The 12,479-nt window shown below is 49.8% G+C and overlaps 5 protein-coding genes across 5 annotated transcripts; 2 read left to right on the plus strand and 3 right to left on the minus strand.

The window, feature by feature from the left end:
* Window positions 1–2,024: 2,024 nt before the first annotated feature.
* On the minus strand, window positions 2,025–2,949 carry CGCA056_v010215 (uncharacterized protein; the record flags this gene model as incomplete). Its single annotated transcript, XM_037325462.1, has 3 exons — window positions 2,025–2,189; window positions 2,289–2,357; window positions 2,473–2,949. The coding sequence occupies 3 exons, from the start codon at window positions 2,947–2,949 to the stop codon at window positions 2,025–2,027; spliced, it is 711 nt and encodes a 236-aa protein (XP_037177300.1).
* Window positions 2,950–4,249: 1,300 nt separating this feature from the next.
* azaJ-0 (Dehydrogenase azaJ) lies at window positions 4,250–5,275 on the minus strand (the record flags this gene model as incomplete). The annotated part of the gene is made up of 1 exon (XM_037325463.1): window positions 4,250–5,275. One exon carries the CDS (start codon window positions 5,273–5,275, stop codon window positions 4,250–4,252), a length of 1,026 nt encoding a protein of 341 aa, XP_037177299.1.
* Window positions 5,276–6,813: 1,538 nt separating this feature from the next.
* On the plus strand, window positions 6,814–7,695 carry CGCA056_v010217 (uncharacterized protein; the record flags this gene model as incomplete). The annotated part of the gene is made up of 1 exon (XM_037325464.1): window positions 6,814–7,695. The coding sequence occupies one exon, from the start codon at window positions 6,814–6,816 to the stop codon at window positions 7,693–7,695; it is 882 nt and encodes a 293-aa protein (XP_037177298.1).
* A 192-nt stretch (window positions 7,696–7,887) lies between these two features.
* CGCA056_v010218 (7,8-dihydropterin-6-methyl-4-(beta-D-ribofuranosyl)-aminobenzene-5'-phosphate synthase) lies at window positions 7,888–9,051 on the minus strand (the record flags this gene model as incomplete). Its single annotated transcript, XM_037325465.1, has 3 exons — window positions 7,888–7,892; window positions 7,997–8,242; window positions 8,310–9,051. 3 exons carry the CDS (start codon window positions 9,049–9,051, stop codon window positions 7,888–7,890), a joined length of 993 nt encoding a protein of 330 aa, XP_037177303.1.
* A 640-nt stretch (window positions 9,052–9,691) lies between these two features.
* CGCA056_v010219 (uncharacterized protein) lies at window positions 9,692–10,192 on the plus strand (the record flags this gene model as incomplete). Its single annotated transcript, XM_037325466.1, has 1 exon — window positions 9,692–10,192. One exon carries the CDS (start codon window positions 9,692–9,694, stop codon window positions 10,190–10,192), a length of 501 nt encoding a protein of 166 aa, XP_037177302.1.
* Between the last annotated feature and the right edge of the window lie 2,287 nt (window positions 10,193–12,479).

Raw genomic sequence — 12,479 nt, forward strand, 5'->3', positions numbered from 1 at the left:
CTTGAAAGATATACTAGAGTTCTAGGTATTCAACAGAAGCTTTATATGCGGTGATACGAAAGAAGGAATTGGGGCAATTTGGTGTAATTCCAGCGACTGCGGAGTGACCACAGCACAAAATGTGAGATGTTCGAGCCAATCAAAACAATATTTTTATTTTCTCCTACCCAAGAGCGGTTATTATAGTTAAGAGGAATCTGATAAGAAGTAGTGAATGCGGAGGCCGCTTTGTTCTGCCTTCCACTCGCAGTCGATTGGATGGGCACATAGTTTCCGGGTGTGAGAGTAAGACCGGTTGCTCTGGTAGTCTCGTTGACGCCCGAAAGGAACTCACATTCCACCACAGCAATATGAAGGCAACACGCTGCAAACTGACCTGGCAAGTAATTCAATGATATATTCTTGCCAGTTTAGTACTTGTTTGGGATGGGATCATTGGCGAATGCGATCACAAATAAATGATACTTCTTACCAGCTACCTCTCAGTCTATTTGACTTTTGCTCGGACTAGTAAGCTTATTTGTTAGAGGCGTGACAGCGAACCTTTGTCGATCCTGCGTTACCGGAAAAGGAATAACCTTGCAAATCATGTACATCTCCGAGTTGTCACAGTTCGCACAGTCGAGATTGTTGATTGAAGGGTATAAAAACATGGGATCTTCACAAGCCAAGCCGCAAATTTATTCAGTCTGCTGTCACTCTCGCCTCAAAGTCTGCTCTTTTAGACACTGCTAAACATAACGAAGAATCCAGTAATCTTATGCTACCCCAACTACCTATGCATAAGTCATTTCATTGTTTCACGGTGAATGCGAGACTCCGGATCCGTGCTCGAGTCAGGCATTCTTTTGTTTATGTGATGGACATGGATAATGGGGGATGACCTTTTCTATTAGAGTTTGCAAGGATGTTCTAGACTCGTGCTTTCGGGCTCAGTCCGACATCAATGATTGTTGCCTACATCGGCGAGCAGGCCGTACGTGACATCACCATGGATATGATAGAAGTCTTGAACAACGCTACCCAGATTCCGAAGCCATTTGATACAACTAGTAGGCTGATTGGACACTGGATTTGTGGGAAAACAATGAAACCAGCAGTCTTTTGAACAATCATTTGCTTGGTTCCACTTCTGGGGCCGCCAACCCCTGTGGGATACCGCCTTACCTGGCCCTCTTGGATACGAACAATCTCGAGTCATCTGAGAACACCTAATCGTGTGGAGATAATGGAGTCGACCAAGCATCGAATTGAACGGGTGATCCGGCTGCTTCCCGACCAAGAGCTGTTGCATAGTCTAGAACGTCTATAAAAACAATCCAACTCCTCTCCAGTAGCATTGTTCTGGAACCATACCTCGACTTTTACTCACAATTTCAACAGAGAACCCCTCAGACTAGCAGTAAGGCACTTTAAGATACCACTCAACAGTTTCTCCAGGACCTAATATCCTGTTAGAAATGAAGTTTACCGTGGCCGTCTGTCTTCTGGCATCTTATACCGGCTTCGCCGCCGCTGCCGGATGCCAAGTTGAACTTCTCAACATCAACCAGGCCGTAGTCGGCAGCGGCTGCGTTCAGATGAACTACTACGCCAACATCTACGACTCCATCACGCGTGCAGGATACACTGTCAATGCCAACAACAACTGTGGCCTGAGCTTCTCTGGCAGCCAAAGAATCCCCGACGGCTACTCTCTGCGCAGTGTGGGTTACTGCTAAGGGTCTATGAGAAAGTATGGTCCAAGATTGCATACAGGGACTTCATGGCTGCTGTATATACTGGGTTATGATTGTTGGAGCGTTTTGAGCATTGATTAGCGACAATGAAAGAATAACTTGAGCTTGCCTCAGACCGCACTGCTTCTGATATTACATGGTTGTGAAGACTATTGACCTCATTCTGGGCTCTGAACTGGACTACAACGATTTCAACTTATTCGGATTTGTAATGAGATCCTGATATACGCTCCATACATGTACACAACTGCCGTCGAACTTTGATCAAGGTAGGCAATCTCAAGTCTACTCCTCATTTGCTTCTTCGAGATATCCGACCAGGCCATCATCTTCATCGTCTTCATCATCGCTATCTCTCTCAGCACCCCGTTCTCCCGCTCCGTCTTCATCCGAAGCTCCATCCTCAAGGAAGCCTGACAGGGCTCCGATGTAAGACATTCCAGCGAAAGACTGTTGCGGGTATCAAATGTGTCAGTATGGCGTCCATTAAAAGGGAAACCGTGCACTCCATCAAACACTCATGGAACATACGAGGAAGGGTCAACTTACCGCTCGAAACTCGGAATTTGGCGATTCCATTGAAGTGCCCTCTTGTGCCCTCTTGTGCCCCGCCGAGTCCTACACATGATTAGCAAAGCTTGAAAGCATACGTAGGACGCTTTATTCTGATGTGCAGCTATCTAGTTGCAGAAATGCTGCAGAGCGTATCTACAAAGTAAGTTGGGTTACTTACGGTGACCGCACTGATGCAGATAGAGAAAAAGTTGGGGAGTGTGATGTACCGAAAGTCGGTGTATTTGAGTGAAACCGCATTGGCTTCAGTACACGTCGTGTGCAGTACAAATCCAATGATACCTTGGCCCGGGTTGACTTGACCTACGGCCTTTCGAAGAGTAGAGGCTTCGTCACCTAGGCGAACCAATTCCTTGTAGATCCCAGCGTCGTGGTTTGGCTCCGTTTGACTAGCAACAAAAGCGGTTTCTTCAAGACCTTCGAGCCCAGAACAGTTGATGTCAAAGTAGGCCTGGATTGTCCGTCGTCGGTGGAAATCGTCGCATGATTGGATATACGGGACGGTACGAAGATCTTTGCTTTTGCTTACACTGTTACCCTGAACAGAAACGAGCTGATCGCAATGGGAAGCGTCGATGATTGAGGTAGCGGTGCGGTTTTGATACCACTCGCTCTCTTCCCGTTTCCACTTTGCCATTTATCGCCGCGTGATTTCCTCACACATTGACCAGATGCGTTTTCGATTATGCATTGTTAATGATAGCGCCGAGTCAGGTTTGTCTGGTTGAAGAACGTAGGCCCACAGCATTAGATCAGGCTTCTGGCCTTTCGACTCTGCCTCTTTTGCGTCCTCGTATGCTTGATTAAACCACCGCATGTGTGCGCGAAGATGCCCTTTCCAAAAAGACCAATTGCCAGTTACAATGGAGAGCAGGCGATCAGACACTTCGACCGCGCGAAAAATGCTTGTGGTATCGAGGTACGATGCGACTTCCAGGAGAACTTCCGGTGGGAGATTCCTTAGAAAGTCGCATTCTGTCTTCTGCCTCGGTGTCCATATGTGGTTGTACTCCGAAGTGTCGATATTGCCGAGAGACATCAGCCGCCACTCAGAATAGGCGCTGACGGGGTTCATGAGGATAAATTCCTCCCCAGGCACTAGTTTGAAGGCCGGGCTCATGTCTATACCGTAGTCAAGCTCCAAGGCCAATGACGATTGCCCATGTGATAGCTCAAACATGACGTTATACAGCATGTCGTTGTGATCTTGGATGTCATGTTGTAAAAGCAAATGCCTCCAAATCTCAGAATGGCAGACGCTGTGGAGTGGGAAGACAGCATCGAGCCGGGTAGAGTCGTAATAGAGTCTGTATTCCCCAAAGCCGATGTCCGAGTGAGGGGCGTTGACATCATTTCCTCTCTCGGCCATTATAATCCCCTCCTCTAGCCTGCCTCGACCAGTTAATAAGGCCTTTTCGGTACTTGATGGAGCATTGGGATTGAAACCTAGGAACCGAAGTTCCTCAACCCAGCTGATGTCGCAGTCATCGAAGTAGGCAGGATCAAGCCCGCGATAGGCTTCATCCCCTGCATCGATCCCACTCACCTCATCTTTGGCTTTGGACCGTAAGGCAATTGAGGGCTTCTGGAGCGGTCCACCGCATATCGCGCAGCGATAGTCTCGAGCAACAAGTGTCGTCATCGCATCACGATGGTGGGTGTGTCGGTGCAATAGGAGCGAGGATGAAGTCTTGACGAACGCCGAGGGCTTAATTAATTTGGCGAACCGGACGGGAGAGTCATTCACCCGACGAGTCGCGGTACCTCCCTACCGGCCCGGGGGTCTACCTTACCTAGCGCACTTTGTGGGGCGGTCCGACCCACACAGTGAGAGATGGCAATCTTCACGATGACTGAAGTCTGGTTTCAAAAGTTTGTGCATTAGGTTGGGATAAACGTATTTTGTTCAAAATGTTTTCTTTCGTTTCTCCAGTTAACTACTCTTGTGGGTTTACAACCACCTTCAAACCGCTGACCCCCTTATTCAGGATATCAAGGGCTTCGTTGAGTGCACCGAGACCACCATCAATCTTCTGCGTTGGAAGCGGAATGAGCTTGTTTTCCGCAATTGCTTGGGGAAAGTACGTGTTGAACGCCCACTTCAGAAGACCTGCGTTCTTCTCTTCTCCCAAAGGCGCACTCCACGAGCCAAACTCACGCGTCACACCTGCCGGGAGATCGTCCGGGCCGAAGGGCGGTAGCAGTGCATATATTTTACCACCTCCCTGAGCACCAAGAACCCCGCCGGTGATCTTGATGGTATCTGGAAGAGAGATAGAGTCCACGACGTAGTCGTAAGCTCCTTCCGCATTCAAGGCTTTGATGACCGCATCGGAAGATTGTGTATGGTCGATGACTTTCACAGCCCCAAGCTTAGCCACAAGCGATTTGTGTCGAGGTGACGTGGTAGTAACGACATCGTAACCAGCTTGTACAAGATATTGCACAGATAGACTTCCAAAGCTTGAAGTACCACCGTAGACAAGTATCTTCTTGCCATTCGGCGGGGCTTTGCTATGCGCATCAGGCTTGTGAAGTCCCAGATGCTCATTAAACAGGCCGATGACAGTGCTGAAATTTCCAATCAGACCAACGGGACCACTGAAATCGACTGATGCTAGCAGCTTGCTGGTGGTGACATCCCGAGCGATGACTTGCTTCTGGAACGCGCCGAATTTGTTGCCTTCAGCACCAGCAGTCTTAGCTGATGCGACCTTATCTCCGACCTTGAAGTCGGTGACATTTGGACCAACTGCCGTGACTGTGCCTCCATACGATGTACCCAGAATTGCAGGATAAGGAATTGGGAAAACTCCCAGTTTGGCAAGTTTCGCGTCGATGGGTACGAGAGCGATGAATTCGTTCTTGATTAAAAGCTCGTGCGACCCCGGCTGTGGGGTCTCGACATCTTGCACCACCAACGGTGTCGTGGCAGCGGGAATAACAGCGGCGGAATGAGGCATGGTGAATAGGAATGATTGAAAACTGTTGGTAGTATGGCTGATCTGGGTTTGGGATGTGAGTTGAAGAATTATTACTCGGATCAACCGTTCGCGCACTTCAACGCTTTTTATGATGGCCCGTAATTCTAATGTCGTGCTCAGAGGCTCGATTATGCCATCATATCCAAAGTTACGCCAGAAAGTTCGACGAATCATCAACCAACATGATTCCAAATTCAAGCTCGGACGAAGACGCAAGTCGCACGCTGCTACCTCTTCAAACGGTGATTTATAAGCCGCCGGACTACTTAAGCCTTGAATTAACGGAACATCCGGAGAATCCCCTGCCCCTTTGTAGTTCTCCATCGTATGGGCATAACTGCTTCCGCAAAAAAGTCCGCTTCGGTAGAACTACTGTCAGTAACCTTCTCGCTTGCAGTAAGCAGGCCTTCAATCGTCTGGGGAGTCCAGCAGCGGAAAATTGATCAATCCGTGCTCCCCATACCAAGCCCACGAGATGGGACGGGCGCTCGGATCTTGATTTCCCACTCCAGCCGTTTTCCGAAATAGAAATTCAGGGTAACGTAATGTGAAATTCTGGACATCTTTCTCTTGATGGCTTGGTTGTCCAATTCGGAACCTTTGTCTATCCGCCATCCACGAAATGTGGAAGCTTTATGACTACAATCTTGGCGATTTTGGAAAGACTGGGCCCGCGCAATCGGAGACCATCTCGATCGGCTGCAGCGATGACTTATATTGTCTCAAAGACATCGTCATCTTCGCACGCACTTTCGTTCTGGCCCCTATGCAACTGTTATGTAGCCATGCGCCCAGCGCTTAGCCAGAGACAATCGGGGAACCTCCTAACCAGTTATCCTAGCTGCAACACCGTGGCAAAGCATCGTCACCAAGACACATCTGCTGATTACCAGATTGTAGTCACAACAAGAGCCGAAACCTTGCTTTTTTAACAGCCCATGATCTACAGTTGAAGCACTGACCGGTCTTGCGGGTACGCTGTAGTTCGGCTCCTCGCGACGCTTGCAGGGGTCGTGATACTGAGATGGGCTGACGATGACAAGGATACTTCGGACGCCCTCAGACGAAGAAGGGCACCTTGTTGATCTCTCTGAGAAATCTCCGAAAGGTCATCCCAAGATTTTTGGGGTCCATCGAAGGCGATTCGTGTTGTTGGGCGATGCCGATACAGGCCAAGGGGACACTTCCACGTCGTCGGGATTCTTGTGGTCTGATATCGGTACGTTCCAGGTCATCGGGGGCTCGACTTGAAACGCTTCGAGCAACAAGGTCGTAAGGTCGCAACTCGTCACTCCGGAGAACCTCGCACTCCTTTCGACTCCATAAACGCGCTTGAAACGCATGACATTCATGTGGGTATCTTATGGCACCATCAGAGAGGTCCGTGATTGACCGATCACACAAGATAAAAGACATTGGATCGCCATTGAGTTTTCGCATTTATTTCCTTCTGCCAGCCATTTTCAAGTCGCATTCTGCTACCAGCCATACTTTCAGATCTCCCATATACTTTCGCAATGAATAACAACAATAAATCTGGCCCCGGCGGGCCAGGGAACTCAAGCAACCCCCGTCCAGGGCAGTCCCCCTTTCCCAACTCCGGCCCCCTGGTCCGACAAACCCCCACAAACTCTCAGTCAAGCCAACCGTACACGAGCTCATACAGCAACAACTTCGACAGAAACAACTCCAGATACAGCACTGGAAGAACAGACGAAAGCAGATACAGCCAGGAGAACAATGACTACACCATCCCACCTAGATCGCCGCAGCGTCTGTCGCCTCCACGCCAGCAGCCCAAGCGCGAACAGGCTGGACGAGCTTGGGAGGACAGCATCTATGGCATGTACGGTGACTTAAAGACGCCAAGAGACCCACCACGGCAGAATCAGCAGTCAAGACGGCAGTACCAGCAAGAAGACGATGACTCGTATGACGAAGAGGTGCCCCGGCGCCCCGATCCCGAGCCGGCACGGCCACGCCCGAACCGGGCTCGCACCAATCCCGAGGAGGGACCGAGGCGTGCGAACACCACTCGTCAGAACCAGCAAAATGAGAGATCTGGTCGCTCAGAAAGACGAGACCGTGGAGATCAGCAAAATCGGCAAGATGACCGGGATGCTGACGGCAACTATCGGCGTGTGCATATCAACATCGACACAGGCAGTGATGGTGGCCGCTCTTGGACATGGAGTACCGACGACCGTGATCGCGAGCGCACCAATGTCAACATTGGAACTCCTTTTGGAGGCACGGGTTTTGGGGGATCAGGGCCATCACTTGTCAACTTCGGCGACTCTGGGTTCCCATTCGGTGGTCGGAACAACGGCGGTGGCAGATTGCCTGTGAATGTGCCTTTCGTTAACGGACTCCCGGTTAACCTGCCATTTGGATTGTAGCCTGTTACCTTACAGCGCATGTTGAGACGAAAAGCATCTTGTATTGTTATGTTTGTCATGGGAAATGGTCTCTGCAATTATTATCGAAAGAGCGTGTCTTGATATAGACTGGGAGGTAAAAGCAAGGAGTTAGAAGCCATTGCCTAGGGAAATAATTTCAATTTTGGTTGCAACCTATTTGTGTCCAGTCTATTACTCTTCTGAAGACCTTGAAAACAGAATCTGTCCCCCATAGGTCAGTTTCTTGACCGCCGTGGCTACAGCACAAACTTTGATCCCACGAAACACGGTGCATAAATACCCGGCATTTGCTTGTTCAACTCTGCCTTGGCTCTCCAGCCAGTGCAGTGCCCCGCAAGGAGCACCTTGACCCCAGATTCTTTCAGGTCAGATGCAGTCTGCTCGATGATGTCGGGTTGAGCGTCGGCAAGGTGAAAACCGCCGATGACTGCATAAAGTGACGCACCGCTACCAAGATCCATGGCGTGCTTCGCCGAATTTACCACACCTGCGTGGCCGCACCCTGTGAACATCACGATTCCCTTGTCTAATGTGATCGTCAGCAATGTCGTTTCTCAATTAGTCCACTTAGATAGAGACAAGACGAGACTTACTTTTCAGGCGGCACATCAGAATTCTCTCATCGAGCATTTTCTCGTCCTGTGCCCACTCGCCCTTGGTCTTGTCAAACCTCATTCCAAACCTAAAGCCTGCCTCGTAGCCTGATACTCGTGGGATTTCTCCGGAAATCAGAAACGTGTTGTCCAAAACCGTATGGGATTGATTATTCTTCGTCACAGTGCCCCCGTGTGCCTCAACTTCCTCGAAAGTCGGGTCAGCTTCCAAGGAAATGACAGGCATGCCGGGAACCTGCGCCCCCCGATAGTCTGGGCGACCAGGATGAAGGTCAACTGTGACTGGTAACAGAACACCACTGTTCCGCTGACGAGCCTCGGATACCATATCAAGGACTTTGAGCATTCCGCCGGAGTGGTCTCTGTGCCAATGGCTCAGCGTGATCAGTTCGATTTGACCAGCGTCAGCTCGGAGGCGTTTGGCATTCCGCTCCCATATATCTTCCTCTGGCCCTGTATCGAAGAGAATTGTGCGCTTTTGTCCGTTTTTGACTCCCGTTATCATCAGCGAAAGCCCGTGGGCACTGCAGCAGATATTGCTCATTCGCAGCTCTGGGACTGGACCCCCTTCCTCGGGAGACTCTCGGATGGCACGCATGGTGAGGTCTCTGATGCCACCGGTCTGCTCGATTAGGGGGTTGGGACAAGGTGAGATCGGGTCGAGTTCATTGTCGATGATCGCCAATATTTCGAGACTGTCAAGCTCAACTAGGTCCGCCATATTTGCTGCTACGAGTTGAGGCGATGGCGATCAAACTCGAAAGAAGGAAGTCAAGAGCCAAGATGACGGACTGGACATCAAGTCGGTCTGCAGACAACTGTCCTAGACGTCTAGTGCTGACAAAAGCGATGGATGAGAGGCACCGAAGTTCTTCCGTCCCTTCAACATGCGGTTGATGTAAGGTTGATCAATTAGCATTCCGGACGAACATCTACACCAGATTGGGCGCTGAGATGACCTGCAACACCTGCCCACACACGGTTAGTCTTCTCGCTACTGCTGCGCCTCTTAGTCACGACCCGAAGCTTGGCGTCACCGTTGCAGCGAGCGATTGTCCAAATATCAGAACCAACAGCGGCAAACAAAAGGAAAACGCACCCTGACCCATGCACTACTGCGAGCAGTCACGCGCTAAAGTTGCTTGGCCTAACACAAGCTCCTGAATTACCCCCAGTATGCCACATGATGTTGCCTAACTCAGCTTGACGCAATCAGAGTATTTATTACCCCGACTGGTCTCCAGGCACTGCGGTCAAGAGCTGCTTTCCTCACCGTCTCGTGGCACACAACGCTACTGAACCCGCATCACCAGTCAACCGAATCAATCAAACCTGACACGCACTTTTCGAACACAGCAACTATGCAAAAGTTTACACTTACAGCGCTCATCGGGGTGGCGCGCCTCATCAACGCCCTAGAATTCACAGCGCCCGACGCCGACCGCAAGCTCAACCTCTCCGCGCCAATCACCATTGAATGGACACTGAACAACGAGGGGAACCCTGAATGGACCGAAATTGATCTCTGGTGGTATGGCGAATTTGCAAATAGCGCAGGGGGTTTCGGGTACGCGCTTGAAGAGAATTTCACGACTACGGGTAGTGGGACATACGGCTACAACTGGAATCCGGCCTCGGAGGTGGAATCATTTATGAAGAACCAGAACAAGCTTTCATCCGACAAGGTATTCTACTTCACGATAAGGCGACATCCTACCAATGCAACGCATCCTGCCAGTATAGAGCCAAGCGAGAAGTACGCGGTTGAAGGATATGATTTGATTGGAAGCTCTGCAAGCCTGATGAAGCCCACGTGGGGTGCCGCAATTGCTGGTCTTGCCGCAGCTTTTGTGTTAATCTAACATTCAGCCCATCGTTGAGAGCTCAAAATTCAGCAAGACAGAGTCAGAGAGGGCGGACACTAGGCAGGAACATGGACGGGACTCGAGGCTCACAGTGTCATTCTCAATTCCATTGGTGCATCGTCCGGGCGTACCCAACTTTTGCTCGTCTCCTTCAGACTGGGTTTACTACACACTTTTCGTCCTATTCTCGATTTCCGTTTTCTCCTCAGAGCGAGTCGTTATTGTCTGTAACAGACTAGAATCTAGATATCAAGCATCGGTCAAACACTGATCTCAGAACACAGGAGATAATGATTTAGACAGTATGAGAGCAAGTATCTGCAATGCAGGAAAGACGCGCATGTGATCCCATCATGCGGCTGCTCGGGCAAAGCGAAGGGTCAAGAAGGACCCAACATAGTCAGAATCGGCCGGTTGGCCAAATATTGTGAAACCTGGGCTCCTCAGCATTCCATCTCCTCATGTGTACGAAGCCCATACTGCGTTCTCCAGTCTGACATTTTGAGTTTCCTGGCTTCAAACCCTCTCCTTACATAACACTGCACATCATAGATTCTTCTTGGACCAATCCATGCTCTTCTAAGCCGGTATCGTACTTACCTGATATGCTCTAGGACGCAACGAAGCAAGAGAGTACGATGGTATGCCGTGGATATATGTATAATAGCTGGGCTTAACAATGGTTTCAGCTATCATAATGCCTGATTGGTCTTGCTGGCAGTTCAACAAAATTAGTCAACGTCCTTGGCCCATTGATCAAGGCACCGGCTTTTACTGAGTCATAAGCGCGCGGGAAATCAACGTTGTGCAATCTCCACCGCTGAAGCGGAGTAGAACAATCCCGTCACGCCGCTCTAGTAGCTTATTACTTTCAGCGGTAAGCTGAGTATGCACCTGGTCGTTGTCATTGAACAATCTAAGTGGCTGCAAGAAAACCCGGACTTTTACTAGCGGATAGTATTGGTGCTTCTGTCTCAAGACTTGTGCTGTGCAGAACGTAACTATCAATGGCCGCATAATCTCATTTTATTAAGGTCAGTGCCACAAGTTCTCGGCTTGAGATTCCTGGCTGCTGCCGGAGAGTTGAGGGGCTCTCCTTTCCATACACGCATAGTATGGCCCAACAATACCATGCAGTATTAGAATGCACGAGCCAACAACGGCGCGCGGTAATCCAGCTGGCATCCAATACAAACACTAAAGAAACCGAGACCGAGCAGCATGTTTGGTGGGCGGGCCGTAGGATCCGCAGCTCAACAAATACCTTCAAAGCCTACGGAAGAGCAACTCCATTCCGGGTCCGATATCATTATGAAGCCCGACGGGCCTGATTTAAAAGTTGTGCCAAATCTTGTGCGAAAGCTCTTTAGCTACCTATCTTCATCTTGCCTTCATTTACAGCATGACCGGACCCCACGAACCCACGCGAAAATTGCGTGGCGACTGCCACTGTACTGGGGTTGTGTACGTCGTCTACTTTCCAGAACCCGGGAAAGCCATACAGTGCGGTTGCGACTTGTGTGTCAAAAAGGCAAACCTATGGTTGTCCGCCAGCCGGAGTGAGGTCACCTTTGTCAAAGGGGACGAGAGCTGTCTGACGAGCTACACCATCGGTGCGGAAAATACCACTTATAAGGTAAGAGTTTGCGATGATCCCCCGCGGCAAACATGATCTCACCTCACAGTTCTGCGGTTTTTGCGCTACTTCTGTGATGGCGACCAGTTCGTCTGATACACAGATATCGTTTAATTTAAGCAGTGGTACCTTCTACTGGGCGACCTTCGACATCTGACTGTACAGGCGCGGACATTCCGAGCCTTGATGTCAAGGATCTAAAGCTGGAACAGTATGAAAAGAGTCTTCTGAAATCAAAAGATTCCTTATGTTCACTTTTGATAGGGTTGATCATGTTGGGCACAGCTCTTCTCAACAACGACCTGGCTTGAAAACTGCCGAAACCCCTCCTTCTCTGGACAGCCCAAATGTTTAACAGGAGGTTGCCACTGCGGAGCCTTGACACTTCGCCTGCGTAGCACCCCTCTGGATAGAACCTACGAAGGACTTGTGTTAGAATGCAACTGCAGAGTTTGCGAGATGGTAAGTTTCATATCGCAAATGAATTTGTTTTGGTAGCTTGCTAATGCGATCGAAGAACGGTTAGGCATGGGTATACCCTAATGACGAAAACGTTGAGTTGATAGGAGACGAAAGGACATTGGGCGATACAAGTTCAGCCACAAAATTCTCTGGAAATCATTTTGCAAAACTTGTGGAGTGTTCCTC

This window comes from Colletotrichum aenigma (genome assembly GCF_013390185.1).
Source record: "Colletotrichum aenigma strain Cg56 chromosome Unknown KSG_Cg56_contig06, whole genome shotgun sequence".
NCBI lineage: Eukaryota > Fungi > Ascomycota > Sordariomycetes > Glomerellales > Glomerellaceae > Colletotrichum > Colletotrichum aenigma.